The sequence below is a fragment of the Chiroxiphia lanceolata genome, chromosome 14, assembly GCF_009829145.1.
Source record: "Chiroxiphia lanceolata isolate bChiLan1 chromosome 14, bChiLan1.pri, whole genome shotgun sequence".
Taxonomy (NCBI): domain Eukaryota; kingdom Metazoa; phylum Chordata; class Aves; order Passeriformes; family Pipridae; genus Chiroxiphia; species Chiroxiphia lanceolata.
The window spans coordinates 18884087-18904756 of NC_045650.1; the positions used below are offsets into that span (position 1 = coordinate 18884087).

Here is a 20670-nt window from a genome sequence, read left to right on the forward strand (position 1 = left end):
TGGTGGAGAGTATGAGCTGAAGGGATCTGGGGTGCTCAGTGTCTCTGCTTTCCCAAGATTAGGTCAGTGTAAAGGCAGGGAAATGTGAGGTTTCACAGTGCTGGCTCTTCAGAGAGGGATATAAAAGCAAAACACCAAGTGTGTGCCCTGTAGACTGTAAAACAACAGAGCTGGTCCATGGGGGTGCCCTGGGGGCCATGGGGAGGGGTGGCCCTGGAAGGGGAAGGCAGGTGCCAGTCCTGGCTTTGGCAGCACCAGGAGGTCAGAGCACTGCTTTCCTCTGCTTAGGGTCAGGCCTGGATCTGCCTTCTTTGCTCCAACAAAGATTCCAATGGCTGTGGCAGCCCTGCAGAGCCAGCTGGTTATGGTGGGTTGATGTGCATGAGCTGGGTGCTCCCTGCTTTAGGGGATGGATGGTAGCTGGCACTTGGGAAAGTTACTCTTAAATGCTTGGTTTCTTGAGACCCACAAGTGGGGCCAGGTTGATAATGATCAGTTCTGGTGAGATGATGCAGTTCTATGTGCCTGTAAATAAGAGCAAATACATAGCTGGACAAACCTGGGAGCTTATTTTCCCCTCACTTTGCTGTAGCCTTACCAAGTGTGCATCACCCAGGCAAGAGATACACAACCAGGAGGCTTTGGAAGACTATCATCATCATCACTTGAGGATGAAATAGCTTTAAAAATTCCTCTTCTGAATATTGACCTAGGCCTCTTCCAAGAACAGATGATTTTCTGAGTAGTCAGTAATTTTTCTCAGTGTTGAAAGCCCTCTGTGTACAGGTGCTTTGCTGTGCTGGGTGCACTGGCAGTAGAGATGCTGTAAGGGTTGGTGTCTATTCTCTTGTTCCATTTTTAAGCCTGTACATTTGAGACCTTGTTTCTATTCAGCTTGGGTAGCTGTCTACCAACATCTTTTAAAATCAACCTTGATTTAGCTTCCTCTGTAATCCTTCAATACCTCTGGGACAACCTTTACACTGTTTTTGCAGCCTGGTGATTGTTCTCTCTCACTTCCAAATTTCCATGGGATATTTGCAGTATCCCAACTCTAATACCTACTAATCCATTAAAAATACCCATGAGATAGATTAGGTAATCCGCTGTGCCTCACAGATTGTGCTCTTTAACTCTCTGCTTTCCCTGGAACAGTCACAGAACGGGTGCTACATCTGCCCTGGGAAAGCATTGTTCCCCCAGCAGATCCCTCAGCACGGGCTCAGGAGCAGGCACAGCTTGCTGGAGAACATGCTCTGTGACTGTTCAGATCTGCAGGGACAGCTTCATGTGACAACAGGCTGGAACTGTGGCTGCTGTTGTCCAGGCTAACCTGAGTGTTTGCAGGGAGCATCACAGGAGAGCAGTGCTGTCAGGAGCAGTGGTCAGTTCTGCCTGCTCTGCAAGTGCTGTGTCTCCTGGCTCCTCGCTGAAGGACTGGCCTCATTGCTTGCTTGCAGGAAAGCCTCTTACTGAAACCTTGGTTTATTCAGTGTTTGGATACCCTGAAAGTCCACTGAAGAGCTGTGCTATGGTTGTGCCCTCCCTTAGATGTCCCGTTCAGCATGTGCTGTCCTTGATATCACCACCTTGGTGAGAGCTTGTTCCAACTTGCTTTTTTTTCTTGAGAAGTCCCCAGTATTCCACCTTCTTAAGTGAATATTGCCAATCCTCTGACTGGATGAGGTGACTTGCCAGGCTGCCAGGAGAGCAGAATGGCACAGGCTGGAAATTCTTATGAGCCTCCTTGTCTGGGGTGACACTGTGCCAGGTCTGGCGTGGTTGGGTGGAAAGCATACCTGGGTCAGGCACAGTCTTGTTCTGTGCAGAGGCTCAGCGACATAAAAAGCACCAAATACTCCCTAAAACAGTATGGCAAAATGTAGGAAACCTGTCATGCTGAAGAAACTGCTTTTTCCCAGACCTATTTTGAGACTGGCTGCAATCTCCATGAGAACTAGTGGTGGTGGATGCCCCTCCTGCCCCTGCAGAACAGTGGGTCCATGGGGAAGGAACAGGCATTGACAGCCCCAGATACCCTGGAGACCAGGACCCTGCCTTTCAGCTCCAGAATACTGTCAATACTTCCCATGGAGGAGATTCCTCAGCAGTGGCAATTCCCCCATACACCCTGTTCCACCACAGATGGGAAGGCAAATGTCATATTTGCTAATCTGCCATGAGACCACCTCTCTCTCTGCCCAAAATTGTAATGCCATGGTGTGCTTTGCTCTTTTAAATCCTAGAGATGCCGTGGGGTGACCTGCTGAGGGTGAGGGTAGAGCTTCAATAACAGCCTCCAAATGTGTTTGTTTCTGGCTGTTGAGCTGAGCCTGGCAAAAGAAGGACACAGCACTGGCTGTGGCTGGGGGTAGAGATCATGGAAATAAGAGTGAAAAAAAAATGTGAGAAAAGGATTGGAAAGTGTTAAATGGGTATTTAAAGCTAGATTTTACTGGAAAAGTTTAAGTAGGTTCTTAAGGGATCCTGCTGAACTCGGTGCTTCTAGATGTCACTGCAAATCAGAGATGCTGCATGAAAGTGGTTCCCAGAACATTTCTGCTTTCATGATACATGGTCAACTTTTCTTGCTCCTCAAGCAATGTTAACACTAAGCTGAGTTTGTGCTTGATGCTGTACATAAGCTAAAATGAAAGGAAAGGAACAGGAAAATCAATGTTGGGAAACTTCTTTGTGTTTTGGCTCGTGTAGCCTGCTGGGATGGCATCTTTTAGATGTTCTCTTACTGCTGTAACAGAGCTTCAGTCCTGAGATCTGTGAGCACAGCTATTATGCAGACAGCAATTTGTGAACTCCTCTTAGAATCCTCCTGTCTGCTGAAACCCCAGGAGCACTTCCATTCTCCCTGTGCTGGGGTGTGGTAAACCCAAATGTCCCGACAGTAGAGTGGCCTCTGAGTTATCTTTTGGGTGGGTTTAAAACAACTATGGCACAGGACCAGTTAGTCTATCAGTTGGAAATGGTTCAAGGGTGTGTGTTTTGGGGGGGGATAGAGGGAGATTTATGCAGAGATGGTGTGTTTGGGTCCAGGCAGTGGTTCCTCAGCCAGTGAGGAGCCTTGTGCTGGATGTGCCGCCTCCTGCACCTCCGATCACCTGCGAGCTCTCGCCTCCCAACGACCCACGTCTGGCAGCCCTTGTGTAACCAACTCCTGGCTGCACGTAGCAGTGACGTGGGTCGTGGTTTTCAGCTGTAAACACAAAGCCAGGGTGCCCCGAGGTCCAGTGCTGTGAACAAAGCAGAGGCAGCAACGTGGGCAAACCGTTTCCTGCGGGAGGAGCGGGCAGACCCTGAACGTTCCTCCATCGTTCAGGAATCTGGGGATGAGGCTAAGTGGGAAGAGTCCTGGGAGTGGGATTGCAGAGTGTGTGCCTTTGGTGAGCCTGAGAATGTCCTGACAGCTGGTCCTGTTTGGTGGGGGGATTATTGGAAATGCAAGTAAGGCCCTGCAGTGCCCACAGCTCTTCATGTCAGCTAACCCGGCCCCCTTCATGCCTCTCACCCTGTGTGTGCAGAAATTGTTCTGCCAGAGAGTGCAGGGCAACCTTATCTGGCATTTGCTGTTTTGGGGCTCTAGTGCCATTGCTGCCCTTCAGCTTCTGGAGGGTTGGGATTGAGGAACAGGATTTTGCATGGATGGATTCTTTATGCCCGTGGGCATTTACCATTGCAGGGTAAGGCACAGACCTGTTCTGTATGTAGGTTTAGTAACTGAAGCCTCTAATTTCCCTCTGGTTGGCTTTGTTTACTCAGCAGAAGACCTTAAAGCAGCTTTCCTGCTGCTGCAGGGATCTCAGGGACTGGTGATGCCACAGGCAGGGTGCAAGCAGGGAACGCTGAGGCTCATGCACAAAGCTGTCTCGAATAATTTTTCCTCTTGTCCAAAAGAGACAGGGCTCTACTCCCTCCTTCTGCATGTGTGATGCACTCTAATGGCAAGAGCTCAGCTGCCCCTTCACCATCTTTAACCTCCTACACAAAGAGAGCAGCTCCCAGGATGGGTGCAGCAGGTTTGGAGAAGCTTCTGTGGTTTTAGGAGCATTCTGTACAGGGGAGGTTGCTTTTTTCTTTTGTCTGTACTGGTGACATGTGATCTTTGCTTCACTGGCTGGTTTCTGGGTACCAGGCTTTAAAATAGAGATGTAGGCAAATTGGCAAAAGGCCAGAGGAGAGCAGCACTAATTGTCAGAGCTTTAGAAAACATGACCTCTGAGGAGAGGGTGAAGAAATCAGGTGCATTTAATCTAGACATGACAGTATTGGTGGGGGAGGGAGGGGGATGTCATGGTTTCTCAGTACATAAAAGCTGTTGTTAAGGAAGGATGATTGATTTATTCTTTCACTATCACGGAGTGGGGGGGGAATGATGAGACTCAACTACATTTAAACTGCAGAGAAGATTTGGTTTGGATATTTAGGAAAAACCTTCAATGCAGTGAAATGCAGGAAGATACTATTCAGGGGAGCTGTGAAATTTCTGACACCCTGTTAATGCCTTTGTTGCTGTAGTTTAGACTAAAGGGTAATTTTAAGGCTGATCCCTGTTCCTTAGCAAGTACCTTGGCTCTGCCAGCACTGCCAAATTCACATGGTCACAAGTGCAGCAACCAGGCTCCCCAAAACACTGGCTGTAGTTCATAAAATGATGTGGCTTCAGTGGATCACAAAGCGACTTCTGTTCATCTGCCCACTGGTTTGGAGTCTTTTTGGCTGTGTCTGTACTGCAGTTGGAGACCTGATGGCAAAGGAACCCAAGCTTGCTCTAATGTAGCTTTTTTGGGTAGGAGTGAAGAAGGGGCAGCTTGGACCTGAGTTCAGGGCAGTTGCCTGAGTAACCATCCCCCTATTATCCTGAATTCTGTGCTTCAATGCACTCTGCAGGTGAGATCCCAGGCTGAGATCTGGAAGAGATGTCCTGATCCAGGCTGCCCTCACTGGCTGTAGTGCAGGCAGACACAGGCTTGGAAACACACCTTTCCTCTGCAGTTGTGCCATCAGAATTACTGCTGTAGCAACCTGACTCCAGGTTCTGGAGCTTTTATGCATTATCAAATAAAATGTGAAAGTAATAACTGGTTGCTGTGAAAATATTGCATATTAGCACAACTTGTTCTCTACCTTGACTGTTTTTGTATTTGACAAGTATCAGTGGCAGAAAAAGGACAGGTTTTATTATAACTCCTTTGTCTGCTTACCTTCCAACTTCTCTAGTGCATTATTCACAGGCATCAAACTACTTTCGGGACAAAGTGTTGGTGATTTCTCCAGTGGTGGTGAGAAATGGGGACATGGGAGGGTGCTGCTCACTATAAAAGTGGCAGAGTTTCTCACATTCCCTCACTCGTGATCTTGCCTGCAAATCCTCTCTTTTGCTTTAAGGGCAGAAGGTCTAGTTCTTTGTACCCATTGGCAAGGCACAGATGAAAACATGGGCCTTTAATATCAGGTTTACTTCTTTTGCCTTGTCTCAGACCCACAAATGCAGAGTTCTTCCTTCTAAGGGCAAGTTTACAGATGATGTTATCCCATATTTCAAATACCCTACTTTTGCATCCCTCTTGCCTGAAGCTATTAACATTGGCAGAATTGATGTCCTTTGTTTATTTTGTGTACTACTTAAAGCCTGAACGCTGACCACCAGCCGGTCTGGTTTTCCATTGGGCTGCAGTGGGAGTCAGGACATGCTTTTCCTGGTGGCTGTGTTCAATCCCTGTCTGCAAGCCAGCCTTCAGAACAGGGATGGAGAAGGTGAAATGGCTTCCCAGTGATCAAGCTAAGGTCTGGTAAAGGCAGGACTTCTCCTGCCTTCATCTTTGGGGTGTTTGTGTTAGTCACACTCAGAAGCCCGTGGGTTGCTGGGCACACATTCCAGGGGTTGCAGGTGGGCAGTGTAGGCTCTCCCTTCTGTGATAGATGGGATGGAGAGGACTTGGCAGTGCCAAAAGGAGCATTGCTGACTCTGCATGGGAGCTGGGTACAGCCCAACCTGGGCTGGAGGGGGGCAGCAGGGCTGATCTTTCCACTCCAGCCTTCTTCATGGAGCTGGGGGTAGGAAGGTCTGGAGCTTATCCATGGCTCTGCCACTGAGTCACTGCATGACCTCAGGCACTCAGATACCATGGTGATGAACACAGCACAAATGTCTAGACAGATAGAAAAGATTGGATAGACTCTGGGTTTGACAAATATTTGTATATCCCCACTGTCAGTGCTCCCCTGCTATACCCACCCAGCCTGCTGGATTCAGTGGGGCTCAGGCACAGCAGAGGGGGAAGAACCAGTTTTTGCACTGAGGGAAGGAAGGGATACACAACCACAGTGACAGAAGCACTGCTGGGGACACACTGGAAGGCGAGCAGGCAGTAGGGCAGCTCTTGGAGGGAGCAACACTGTGTGGCAGAAAGGGTCTGGAGTGGGGATCTGGCTTCTCCCCTCCTCTGCTGCAGCCCTGTGCATGGCCCTGATTTTCCTCTTGTAACTAGTTAGTCTGCAAGATCCTCAGGGCAGCCATGACTTCCTCCTACTGCTATGGCTTCTATCACAAGGCCCTGATTTCAGCAAAAAAAAAGGCAAACTATCAAAGTGAGACTTCCTTAAAAGCTTTGCCGTGCCCCTGTCAGCCTCTGGCGCAAAGGAGGGTGCAGGAGAATCCTCTCTCCCTGCTGTGACTCCTGGTTATTTTCCCACCTGGTTCCCCTGTGCAAGATGAAGGTGGAAGTACAGCAAAGATGTGCCTGGGAGTGTGTCCATGTGGGGATCTTCAGAGGCTCCACGAGGTCTCCTGAGCCCCCCTGCCTCGGGCAGCCCTGCCAGCCAGGCGGGTGTGCTGGAGGAGAGCACTGCCTCTTTAAGGAGATTTGCATAGCAGGGCCTAATTACAGTTGTTGATTCTGATGTTTTCGGTGTTGTTCATATTCCATTAAAAGATAATGCTGCTTAATTTGCAGCGGAGGGTCTCGGTGAAGAGCACACCCAATCACAAGGCACCCCTAATGACACTGCTTCCCTACTTCTGGTAACACGTAATTAAAAAATCACTTCATTTCCAGTTGTGTGGTTCTCCCCTCTCCCCCAGTCTCCTAATTACTTTCTAAGCCATTTCATGATTATCTGTAAATATTTCAGTGCTTAGATCTATTAATGAGTCCATGGAAGAGTTAATACCTTGAGTGGCACAACTGCTTGATGTTCCCTTTCCAGTAATGCATCGCAAGGGATCCTTTTCCACCTTGCATGTGTGAGGAGAGGGTTTTCTTGTGGTGAGATTGGGTTTGTGCTCTGCCTTTGGGGCTGTGGGCCTGGCAGGAGAGGGATAACACCCAGAAACCCCATCTCCAGCTACAGGAGGCTTCTTGCTGGTTTTGGGATAGTGAATGTGTATCTCCCTGCAGATTGTTTTATGTGGCTCAAATCCCACTGAAAGGGCTGTCCTGTTGCCTGGCTGTGGGAGCTGCTGGTCAGAGGGGCTCAGGCAGAACTGGGTGTGAGTCTGATCAAGCTGGGATGCCCACAGTCCTGGAGGAATTGGCTGAAATGGCTTGTTTCTGCCCTGACTTCATAGGTTTGTGGGATGTAGTAACACACCCTTGCTGAACTTGGGCAGGAGAAGGCAATGGGGCTGTCTGGGACTGCCCTGCTCTGGTGTTTCTCCACCAGCTCCTCTGGCATGTGACAGCCAGGGGCACTGATTGTGGTGTGTGGGTAGCTTGGTCACTGGGTAGGGGAATATCAGATTTTCCCAGGAAACTTGTGCACAGATGTCTGCCACAGCTCCGTGGCTGCAGGCAGGAGGATGTGGGGTGACACATGCCCTGGTGCCTGTGGTAAAATGGGGAATCTGTTGCCTAATCTGAGCTCTGCTCTGAAAAGCCACTACACAAATCCTGTTTTTTCACTTCATGGATCCGTTTCCTGGACTTGCTGATATCTTGGGTGTTACAATTCCCGTGGGATTTTCAGACAGAGCACTCAGAGCTGACAGAGTGATGGAGCAGTGAGCTGGACTATCTTTCCTGCCCAGAGATTCCATGGGTTTGGTTGCTGTGTTCTTTGTGTGGTCAATCAGTAACACCTTATGCAAGTCCACGAGGAGCCTACTGATGGTCTCTGAAGGCATTATTTGGAATAAGCAGAGATAATTGTATTACTGGGGGGTAATTAACTTCCAGGAATTAAAGAATCAGGCTTAGGCTGCACCACTCCTAGGAGTGAATCTGTAAGTCTGGGAGTTAGAGAAATCTAATCATTTGAGCACATACAACTTGAAGTCCATGATACTCAGGGAATGTGGGGCTGCTTAAAAATCATATCTACGCATTTCCAGGCAATTCTTTTATTGCAGATGGGAGGGGAGGAATTGAATGTGGTCCTGAACCAGCCTATTTGTTTTTCAGGTAACCCTGTCACAGTGGGAATGAGCATCCACATCTCCAGCATTGACCAGATCTCTGAAGTCAACATGGTGAGTTTGGAAAGAAAGAAAGGAAAAAAAAGTCTGATAGACTGTTCTTCCATTTTCTGGTTGAAATTTGCTTCCAAGGCAGTGGCTCCTCAGAGCCATCTGGATCTCTGCTGGCACCTCTGGAGCTAGTGGCATCTTCTCCAGAGCCATTCTTATCCCTTAGGTTCTGTGCTGGTTGCACAGCCACCTCTTCAGTGATGCTTACATCTTAAAAGAGTAGATGTGAATTGTGTGTTTTGGTTGACACAAAGGTGGCTTTATGGTCAGCCTGTCCCTGCCAAGTTGAGAAATGGTGGGGTTTTGTGTTTGCTGGTGGTAATTTGGGATTTCCTGGCAGATCTGTGCTACAAAGAGAGGCATCTAATGGAGATGTGGTGGCATTGATAGACTGGAGCTTTTTGTGCCACTGAGAACAAAAATACCTGCTCAGATGGAAGTGGTTTGGGTTAAATTTGTAGATTACTTTGGTCTAGTTTGGGTACACATCCAGGATTGTGCTGTCTCCCAGAAGCTCTTAGCACTCAGCAGAGGACAGGAATTGTGCTGTCCCTGCCTAAACTTGCCGTTCTCCCTCCTGTCCAGAGGCTTTTCCTCCAAACTCCTCTCCTTTCCCGGAGGCTGAGTGGAGTGGAAGGCTGGTGGGAACCTCTTGAAAGCAGCTGTCCTGTTCCTCAGTTCCTGAGCCATGCAGGAGAATCCTGGGCCAGTTTAAAGCTCTTGCCATTCAAGTCAATTAAAACCTTGGTCTCCCAGGGCTCCTGTCCTATTTATCTGTTTCTGGACTCTCCTGCCCTGCTTCCCTTGCCCACCGACTATTCTCTGTTGCATGGAGGGGAGGAGAGTCAATCTGACCAGTTGTTTTTGTTCCCAAACTGCTTGAAAACCCTGAGTGCATACATTGGTGTGACCCAGGGTGAAGAGCCAACCATGAGCCTTCAGGTTCCTCTATGGAACAGTTTCTTTTCCCGACTCTCTGCGACCATCTCCTCATTACCTCAGTCCAAGGGATGGTGGCACTGGACAGGGTGTACAGCCCTAGATTCAGGTACAGAGCTGTGTCTCCATTGCATTGGGTAGAGCTTGAGGTTAGGCTTAACTTAGAAGAGCCAGATGGCTTAACCTAGTTCTGTCTATCTTGCCTGTCAGGGCAGAACTCAACTTTGAGTCATCTCCTCCCCCAGTCTCAGCTTGGACCTGAATGTTCTTATGTGGTGGACCAGCTGTCACCCTCCTTGCTAGAGCCAGCATGAATGTTTTGGGGGCTGGACATGCAGCTTAAGACCCCACCTTGCATAAATATAACTAGGAGAGGTTTGGTTTTCAGCTTATCTGTAACAACTGTCCCTGTAGACCTGAGAAGGTCTGTCCCCAGCACAGGGAGGACATCAACCTGTTGGAGCAAGTCCAGAGGAGGCCACCAAGATGATTAGAGGGATGGAGCACCTCTGTTATGGGGAAAGGCTGAGAGAACTGGGTTTGTTCAACCTGGAAAAAAGAACCCATTTAGGGGTGGCTTTCCAGTACCTGAAGGGACCCCACAATAAAGATGGAGGGAGGCTATTTACAAGAGAATGGAGTGACAGGATAAGGGGGATTGGATTCAAACTAAAAGAGAGTAGGTTTGGATTAGATATTAGGAAAAATTCTTTGCTGTGAGGGTGGTGAGGCCCTGGCACACCACAGGGAGCCCAGAGAAGCTGCGGCTGCTCGATCCTAGGGAATGTTCAAGACCAGTCTGGATGAAGTTCTCAGCAACCTGATCTGGTAAAAGGTGTCCTTGTCCATAGCAAGGGGTTGGAATGAGATGAGCTCTAAGGTCCCTTCCATCCCAAACCATTCTGTGGTGCTGTGAAGGTAGCTGGGTGCTGCAGAGGCTGATGCAGGATGAACCTGCTGCTGGAGATTTGGCCATGGGCTACAAGGGCTGGTGGAGTGCTTTGTCCTGCAGGTGTTGTGAGCAGTTGTGGCCAGGCATGCTGTGTCCTAGCCCAGCAGCCATTCACCCAGCTGTGCTTTTCAGCCCTTGCCATGTGAATGTGATGCTCTCCCCTCTCCAGTGACCACCTGCTTCCCTCTGCCACGAAACAGCTCGGGGCTGGGGAGGAGCAGCAGCAACAAAAGCACCTCTGTGTGATGCACAGAGAGATCTCCTGGCATGGATCTTCATCCCCACGCTGCTCTGGACCTTGCAGGAATTGAGCAACACAGTGATGGACACTGAGTGTTCTGATGGTGGTGGCACCAGGCTCTGTCCATGCCATGCTCCTGTGGATGCTGTGAAGGGTTGTCACTTCTGGGCTCTTGATTGTCCCTCCTGGCTCTCTGTTTGACTTGACAAGAATTATCTCCTGCCCATCCTTCCTACATATATAGGGGGAAGGGGTGGGAGACAAGGTTGGCTGCATGTGAGAACTTAGGGTCAAGGTCCATAAGCACCATGGTGAGTCAGCTTCAAAAAGGGGTTAAAAATCAAAACCATCTTAAAGAACAGACATTTAGGGAACAGAAGGGTTCTCATGTGATGTGAGTTTCCAGGCTGAAGGGGTTTTATGTGCATCATTCTTCTGTATGACAGATGCCCCGGGGAAAGGGCTGTGTTTTACCCCTGCTCTGGACACGGATACTGGCAAGAAAAACAAGGCATTTTTTTTTTGGCATCGTGTGTGCTTGGGAAAGGGACTGTGCAATGAATAAATTAAAGGCACACAAGTGAAGCCGGGTTGCCATGGCGACCAAATAGCTTCTATTGTTCCACAAGGAGTGTTACTACTTACTGCCCCTTGTAGGATAATTAATTAATCCTCAGACATCCTTCTGGGAACAATGGTGCTGGGACTGGGCAGGCTGAGGAGAGCCCCCGGCTGTCCCAGGCCTTTCCCTGGGACTCTTGGCGCCTGTTGGCTGCGTGGTGGTGGGGAACAAGTGCTGTCAGTGACCAGCCATTGCGTGTTTCCAAAAGTTGTTTTCCATAGGAGTCCAGCTGGATGTGGTGCTGTGGAGGCATACAGCTCTATCCATGACTGAAGGAGCACTCCTTGCCTTCCCTCCCATGGGAACCGTGTTCCCAAAATGATGATGTGGTGACGTTTCAGTCCTGGAGGTTACAGGGCTCTCTGGAAAAGCAGCGTGATTGTGTCTTCAGGATGGATGTTCCCAGACACTCTGACACACAGAATGCTTTGCAGCTGCCTGTAGATGCCACGTGTTTTCTGACACCCAAAACTGGTGCACCTCCACCTCCTTGAGGGCCATGCTCAGATACTGTGCCATGGTCCAGCTCAGAAGATGAGCCATGCCAGGATGCAGGATGTTCACAGGGACAGTGCTGGATTTGTAGCCATCTCCCAGTGATGGAGGACCAAAACTGCAGTCCTTAATTAAAAAAAATATCACCTTCTTGCCCTTTGCAGCTGCTGCCTGTGTGTGGTCAGTCATGTTTTCAAGCTTATTTTCTAGAGTAAATGCTTTGTTGCTGTGTACTCCTCTTAGCTTGGCTGAGCAACACTGAGCTGCAGCCTCTGTTCTTGTCAGTGATTAGAAGGATTATTTGCTGAGCCAAGATCAGTGACATCAATTGAAATGTCTGGGAAAGGATGCCAGGGGCCAGGCCAAATAGGTATTGGGGAGGGCACATTTGACTGGCAGACCCTCCGGGAAGTGCTGATCCACAAAGATGAAAGGCCTAGCTGGAGTCTTTTCATATCCAGTACAAATTTGCAAGTTAGGGATTTTAAGACAGGCTGAAAGGAGGAATGTCTTCATACTGCTGTTCAGTAGCTCTGATGACCTGTAAAGAACAGAAGGGTGGTATCTCCTAGTTCCCTGCCCAGCCCATCTCCTTTCAGGTGAGCTGGTAAATGCTGGTTTGCTGCAGGTGGTTGAATTGCCATAAGCAAGGAACTGCATGCAGGTATTTATAGATGCTTGTTGGTGTCCAGTGGTGCTTGGGCAGGGATACATTCAAATCTCTTAATATGGTGCCCAAGTCACTGAGGAGTCTGGCAGTGCTGCTGACCCAGGAGAACAAAGGGCACTCTGAGGCTGGGCAGGTGTCTGTCCTTGTGCTGCCTGGCCTGAATGCTGCCCAAAGTCACTATCACCTTTATGGTCTGGCTCAACCAGCTTGCTCTGACCATCCAATTCTGATGTTACCCAGTGCCAATAGCTTCAGAAAGAGTCCTCCCTTACTCCTGCATGTCCTTTCAGCTGAGGGTATGCTGTACCTTTTCAGGGTATGCTGTGTGTTTCTGCATGGTGGGACTAGAGGATAATCTTTCCAAGTGCAATCTTTGGGGACATATTTTTCTAGTACCAGACAGTTCAGACTCCCTTGAAGCATTAATGAACTATTTCAGTGAGGAAAACTACCAGAAGTTTTGTATGCATTTGAAATAAGAGATGGTTACCCTTCATAACGCTTCAATTTTCCTGCCCCATGATCTGTGCAGTCCTGAACCTGCTCCCTCCTGTGTGTCTGCACACCGTAGACAGCTCAGAGCATCCAGCCATTATAGTCATGATTTCTTTGTGCCTCCTATAATTTATTCATCCCAAGATGCTCTCCTACATCTGCAATAACATCATTTCAGTTTGTTATAGCACTGGCTTTAAAGTTTTATAAACCCGGTGACAAGTTGAAAAGTTACAAGAGGATTGTTGTAGAGGGCCTAGTGTAAGAAGCAAGGCTTGCAGATAGAAATGTTTGCAGGAATATATATGTGAAAGGAATGGTGCCTGTGGGATTGCCAACACCTTCTGCTGGGGCACAGTCTGCAGTGTGGGTGGGTTGGAGGGTGGTGCAGGATGCTCAGCAGAGCTGACCTTGATGCTTTGCTTCGTGGAGTCAGGATGGTTTGGGTTGGAAGGGACACTAAGGATCATCTCATTCCAACCCCCCTGCCATGGGTGGGGACACCTTTCACTATCCCAGGTGTGTCCAAGCTCAGTCCAACCTGGTCTTGGGCAGCCACAGCTTCTCTGGGCAGCCTGTGCCAGTGGCTCGTGGCCTCCTGCTCCCAAGCCCTGTGTGAGCAGGTGCCACACTGCTGTCTCACTGGAGTGACTGCTCTCACACTGGCACACTGCACTGGAGCTCTTGGAGGTTATGGCAGGAAGCATCATCTCTGTTATTGCCCAACTTCTCGAAGCTTGCTTGAAAAACAAGCTGTCTCCTTTGGCAGTTTTCCCTGTTCAAGAGAGATGTAAAGCATGCCCCAAGACAGCAGTGAGCTGCAAGGGTTTAAAATTGGCTTTTAACCCAAAAGGAAGTGGATCAGGATTTGTGTAAGGGTGAAGCAGGACTGTTCATCCTACAACACATTATGCCATCAGTGGGGCATCACTCTTCTCGCTACATCAAATTTTCCTTCTATTAGGCATGCCTGAAGTAGACTTGGTAGTGGAATCCGTCCTGAGCAGGCTTTGCAGTTCTGTTTTCACAGGAATACATGCATGGACTAGTTGAATCTCAGTTTCAGTGTAACCCATGCGCAGTAATAGATGTGTTTGACTCTGCTGTGTGCTGGGCAGTTGATGAAAGGAAGATTTTTGGAAGGCTGGACTCCAGAGGAGAGGCTGTCTTTGGTGCACAGCACAGCAGCCTCTTGGGCTGTACATTCTCCAGGTCAGAGCTCTTGACCTTTGGGCCCTTTCAGGAAAGGGGAAGGGAAAAGCAGGAAAATGTACATGCATGGGGAATCTCTGATCTGGATGTGTGATGTTCAATCTGTTCTGGAACTGTCCTGACACTAAAATTGAGTGTGTAAAACCCTGCTGTCCTTGGGGCTGATGCAGCTTTGGGAGTGGCCTTTGAGGACCCTCATCAGACCCTCTGTACACCTGTGATAATGGACAGAACAACTCTGCAGCAATATGCCCTTGAAAAGGATTTTCCACTGTTATAGATGTCTTGAGCTTTAAAAAGCAAGATTTTAAAGAAGAAATTTTTACTATCATATTGTACTTTTTACTACGGTCTATTATCTTCAAATATATCAACATTTTTCTTACTCTTAACTGAAAATGTTCTGCTTTGTTGCTGACTCTCTTCAATGGAGAAATGACATACAGATATTTCCTAGTCTCTATTTCCCTAGGTGTCGAAATGTTTTAAAAAAAAGCAAAGGTTAAAGCATTTAAATCCTACAGTTAGAGGTTTCTGGAGTTATATGCCATGAGGCACAAGTATGACATGACACTCCAGTGCTGTTAATGTTTCTCTGTAGCCTCGGGTATCCCCAGCTCTGGGACACTGAGGTATCTAAATTCAGTGTGTGTGTACATGTGTGTGTGTACATTACACCTTGGTATTCAAGGCTGCTGACTACTGAGGACTTCCAAAAAATGGGAAAAACTAGGGGACAGCTTTGGTGCTGAGCTAAAGGTGGTGCACTGACAGGCCTGCAGTCCTGCTGGATTGCTGTGGGCTCCTGGGATGGTGGTGTTGCAGATGGCAGAGGATGCTGAGGGGCCTTGCTGTTGGAGAAGGATTCAGGTTGGATACTGGGAAAAATTTGTTCACTGCAAGAGGGGTTGAGCATCAGCACAGGCTCCTCAGGGAAGGGGGGAAGTCACCACCCCTGGAAGTGTTTAAAATGTGAGCAGATGTGGCACTTAGTATGGTTTAGTGGGCTTGGTGGTATTTGGTCAAAGGATGGACTTGATGACCTTGGAGGTCTTTTCCAACCCTAATGATTCCATGATTCTATGATTCTGAGAGTCTTGGTCTGATCAGGTCAGCTCATCCTGCAGTGTGGTATGGGAAGAATGGCAGAGCTCTGACTTCGGGTGAGGGATCCCTACTGGCATGGATTGGTGGGGTTTATGTGCTTTTTTTCCCCCACACGAGTGGCTTCTGTGTGCTATGATCTGAACTGAGGTGTTGCAGCATGGAGCTGGGATGGGAGGTTCTCCAGAGCTGACAAGGATCTGTGCCTTCCTCTTGCTCCAGCACAACTGGGGTCGTGCAGCTCTTGCAGGTCCTGGTATGTGGGGCTGCACTGCATTGGGTGCTTGGGAAATCAAACAGTGGCCCTTTTGTACATGTGAAACAGCCTTTGCCCGAGGGAAGGAGTTCCCAGGGGAGGCAAACTGTGCCCACTGCCAACAGTCACATCCAGGCACCTTGGGGACTTCCTCATGTCTCTTCTCCTCCAGCAACAGCAAGCAGCTTGTGCAGAGACACACAACCACTTGGGAAGCTGAAGGGAAGCAGCAGCATCCTGATGGTTTTTCCTTCTGCTAGAGGGATATTTGGAGAAATAAAAGATGGTTGTGGCAGGGTGGAGAGTAACCTCCAAACCATTGTGGACATGCCAGCTTTGAGATGGTCTCTTTTGCAGGCAGGAGATACAACAGCCTGCTCTGTGGCTCATCTAGATAGATGGTGAGAGTAGAAATCTGCTGAGCTCCCAGGAACACCTTGGCAACAAAGCAGATGCCAGGGACCCATCTCACCTGCCATCTGTGGTTGGTGTTTCTGTCCTTGCAGTGGTGACATCCTGTGGCTGCTGAGGCTTAGGGTGACTTTCAGCAGCACTGATACTGCCTTAACAAGTCAAGAATCAGATGTGGGTATCTGCTCACATCACATGGTGCTTTTCTTCAACAGAATTCCCACTGGCTGTGCTGAAAAATCCCTTGGACTAAGGTGGTGTGTGAGGATAAGTAAAGCATCTGGCTTCAGGGGTGCTCTGCAGTGTGGTCGTGGTGGTGGAGGTGTTGTATGCTCAAGTTTAAACAAGCAGTGATCTTCCTGCTGCCCGAAAACCAGGGATGGATATTCCACAAGAGGGTAGGGTTCTGGCATAAAACAGTTAAGAATAAAGCAAGCTCTTGAAGGGGCCTGAAGTACTCCCCATTCATTGGTTCTGAAATCAGTTGCAAAGAGGTTGTCCTGGCTAAAAGCTGGAAAATAGGTCAGTGTGACTCATATGTCAATATTTACTGCATTTATGGCAACTTGTAGAGGGCAAAAATCTTGCCTGCCTTCCATAATATTTCACAAGTTATCCTGTTCCCGTGACAAGATCCTCCCTCTGTCCTTGGTCCTCGTGTTGCTTGACTGCAGCGACAGTAAAATCACTACTACTTAGAGTCCAGTTGCTAAGAAACAAGCCAAAGATCACCATCCAGCCAGGCTCTTCAAATGCTGGGGCCAGCTGGAAGCTTGGATCTGCACAAAGCCCCAGGAATTCCTTCTGAGACAGAGGTCTCAAGGACCGTGTGCATGTGCTGCTTGGTAAAGCAGCAGTCCTGCCAGCCTGGGGTTGTCCTTGTGTGAGAGGGGACAGCTTTACCCCTTCCCCTAAAAGGGGACTCCTATGCTTGTGCTGAAGGACTCTGGTGTTTTCAACATTAATGATGTCCTTGAATGAAATATTGTTGCTGCCTGAATGGTGTGATGCTACCATGAGTAGGTGGTGAACTGTACAAACCTTCCTGAAGCAAGCTCTCAGCTGAAGAAAGCCTGTGAACTGCTGGACTAGGGTCACTCTCTCTTGCCCCTGGAGCTTTCTATCCTACTGTGCTTGTTTCTTCCTAGGGATCTTCCAGCATTTACCTGTTATCTTAATGGGTGAGTTTGACAGAAGGCCCTTTGTCTGCATAACTGGGAATTCCTGGTTATGGGAGAGCTGTTGGGTAAACTGGCTGGTTCCTAGCCTAGACCCTGGGGTGTGCAGCGTGAATAAACGGCAGTGGCAACTCTTGTTGCAGCTGATCCCCCCCTGTGCATCCTTCCACGGTGCTGTTATCCCTGAGGAGCAGCTCTGCAACTCCTCCAGTGCACGTTTGAGCCTCGGGAGGCTGAGTCAACCCTGCCCCAGTGCTCAGAAACACAGTTCACATGTTTTGCTCGCTCGGCAATTTCCCAGATGAGAAATGTTCCGGTGCTCCCCCTGAAGGGGCCCGAGTTCACTGTGCATTTCGGAGGTGACTCCACCCCACAGCAGGAGAGGAGTCGTGTTGGGGAGGATGAGAATCTGTGGCTCTACAGTTTGCAGCATGCTTTCAGCTGAACACTGCTATGTATTGCAGTGCTCCATCTGTTCCTCTATCAGCCAAGTTATCTTTAGACCTGAACATGTCAGTGTTGTATGGTGGTGGTATGAACCACTTCAGCTTGCACCCTGGCATTCCTGTAGTAGTTAGAATTGCTGCTGCAGAAAACTTTACCCAGGATAAATTCCTTTTTTTTTTTTCCTCTGCTTAAGTTTTTATTCAGGTTTTTACATGGGTAGAACACCCACAGCCTTATATATGTATTTATATATATATATATATGTAATAAAAGACTGACTGTATTTGAGAGCAATGTTCCAAACTGCCACCTGTTCCAATAGCAACGTTGCAGCACTGGAGAGGATTACTGCAGAATGCTAAACTATCTTCCCCCAAGTGAAAGCTTCATCTGATTTGATTGAAAACCAAATTAGACCTTGAGAATCTGACCTTCTGACATCCTGTCACATATACATTTAAAGCATCTAGCAACAGAGGATGTATCTGCACAAGAGTGGCAGTGCCTCAATATAGAACCTAAATCCAAATACGAGTGCGTGCGTGTGGTGTTGCTATTTGAATATGTAAATAAGTGGGGCTATATATAGCTCTGTATGTTATGTACATGTTAAGTGAAGGTGGCAGATATGACAGCTGAATGGCTTTACTGCTTCTGAATGCTGGTAGAGGCTCTCTGCACGTTCCCCACATCTCTCGTGTTTGCTCCTACCCCTCTCAGCCTTTCTGCTATCGCATTTTTCAGGCCTCTGGAGAAGATCATGTGTGGGGACAGGAGCTGTTAATATTCTGAGTCTGTGCTGAGTTGCTAGGCTACAGAGAAAAAGGAACATTCAAGGAAAAGGGATGGTAAAAGGAAGAGGATCTGCTGAGCTGTTTGGAGATCCAGAAAGGTTCTCCAGTCAGACAGAAGGGATCATTTTGGGGAAGGAGGGCATGCATGCATGTGGGATGAGTTGTGGGTAGTCCCTGCTGTTCTGACACAAGCAGAATCTCAGGCCAACCCCAGCCAGAAAAAAGTGGAGGAGGAGGGAATAACAGGCAAGATCCACTGGTCCCTTCCACATCACTGCTTGCAAAGTGTGGTCTCCTACTCCTACAACTGGTCTCCTACTACCTGTGCCCGAGTGCCCAGGGTCACCAGGCTGGTGGATGTCCTCTCAGATGTCCTTTGCCCACTCTTTGCAGGGTGCACTACCATCTGAGGCTCTAGTGAAGAGGGAAGCAAACCCAAAACATACTCACTGCTTACAGGTTGGATCTCCTCTCCTTTTTCCTCTGCAGCAACCTGCTACCACAGTATCTCCTGTAACTTCAGTGTGGCTGCAGGGGAAGGCAATCTGTGGCTTGTGTCTCCTTGTTCATCCCCTTTGTTGCTTTCCTAGGTTATGGATACACAAAGTATTGACCCTTTTATTTATCAAGAGTTTGTAGCTAAGATTGCAGGGGACTTGAGGTTTTACAATGCAGAAGCTCCTGTCTGAGCCCAGTTATCCTGAATCCCAGCTGTTACCCTGAAAATGGGTGTCAGGTATTTAGCTGTGCTAGTTGAGAGCCATCACACTTATCAGGTGCCTTGTGTTCCACTCTTCTGAAAGGATGGGTTTGCCCTATCCTTCTGTTCCCTCTCAATATTACTGTCTGTATCAGATCCCTCAGAAAAAAAATTAAGCAGTGCTTTTGGGTATTTTTATTATCTGGATACTTTATTTACCGAGCTCACATGGGCTCCCTGCCAGCTCTGCAAATAGAGCTCCTTGGCTCCAGGACTGTTGGTCCTGGTACTGCAGCGAGCACTCACTCAGCATGGACAGACACTGCAGCTTCTTCTCAGCCATCCACTTGGCTGTGAAGTCCAAGTCTGCTTGCTTGTGGACCTCTACACCCTGCTGAAACCTCTTCTATTTTTCTTTGTGCAGCCTGTGATAAGCTTGACCTGTGTTCAGCAGATTCAGGAGTGTTCCATACAGCTGCATTCTGAGTGCTGTTGTCAGTTAACTGCCCTGCTCCCATCCATCAGGTCTGTGATCCCGCTGTCAGGACTGGGATGGATGGAGTGGGAGAGTGGCAGGATGGGCCATATGCTGTGCACTGCTGCTGGCCTCAGCCTGGACTGGCTGCCTTGGCTTTAGCCTGGCACAGCCAAGGGCAGACTAACCCATGGGTGGAGGCAGAGGTTCACTAAATCCATGGCAATGCACTGCCTGGTCAGCAACCTTGGCAGTAGGAGCTGTTTCCTAGAACAGATCTGTTGATACCCCAATACTTCCTGGTGGTACCAGAGTGACTGTACAGTGCTCTGTGCACACCACAGTTGAGAAAGTTGATTTCTAGCCCTTTTCTCTGACAATACTCCATCTTACTGAGCTTGTCAACTTAGAGGCTGCAGATACAGCTGTGCAGAATGTTCCCATGTAGAAACAGTCACCCCAGATACAGAACTGGGTCTCTGGGTGCAGGAGTTTTTCAAGTGCAATAGTTTGCATCTAGTTTGATTGAGCTTGTTGAAAAGTAGGCCTTGCTTTTCAAACCCCAGGGCTTCCATCCTCTATGCTTAGGAGACTACACTTGACCCCGTTGCCAGAAATATGTTCTGCTCTTCTGTGCTTCACCATCTAATCTGCTTACTCCCAGTTACCCTTCCTACACAATCAAACTTTGCTTTCTGCAGGAAATAAACACCATTCTAACCTTTTTGGTCAAGCCAATCTGTGCCAGCCTAGTTGAGGTGATTGTTTCACCCAGGACATGTTAGTTGTCTTAAATCATTTAAAGGATGTGTTTGCCTCTGGCTGCCTCCTGGGAAATGACATCTTTCTGGCAATTCTCAGAACCTGAAGTAGCAAACATTCCTTCTCTAAGTTAAAGCAGTGTCTTTAAAGCACTGTGTGCCTTGATGTCGTTGCAGAGGGTCTCATGGTTTCAATGTCCAGAGCTGCATATATGGCATTTTACTTTGTTGTGTAAAGCAGTAATATTGCTTCATTTATAATGTGGTTCCCCACCTATGCAGCCACAAACTGTACTGGTGGTCTTGACTGCCCAGGGAATTACAAGCTGTTTAATTTTTTTTTCTCCTCAGGGAGGAAAGACTCTTTCCTGTATTGACACACACAGCACTTGCCTAGAGATGTGGAGATCCCAAACTGCAGCGTGGAGTTTGGGGTTGG

General features: G+C 48.4%; 1 protein-coding gene across 2 annotated transcripts in view; it reads left to right on the plus strand.

The window, feature by feature from the left end:
- LOC116793783 (gamma-aminobutyric acid receptor subunit beta-4) overlaps positions 1-20670 on the plus strand; it is a 71373-nt gene that overhangs the window by 18098 nt on the left and 32605 nt on the right. For both annotated transcript variants that reach the window (XM_032701901.1, XM_032701902.1), the window contains exon 3: positions 8415-8482. In XM_032701901.1, coding sequence (XP_032557792.1) covers positions 8415-8482 — 68 coding nt within the window. The remainder of the gene's footprint in view (positions 1-8414; positions 8483-20670) is intronic.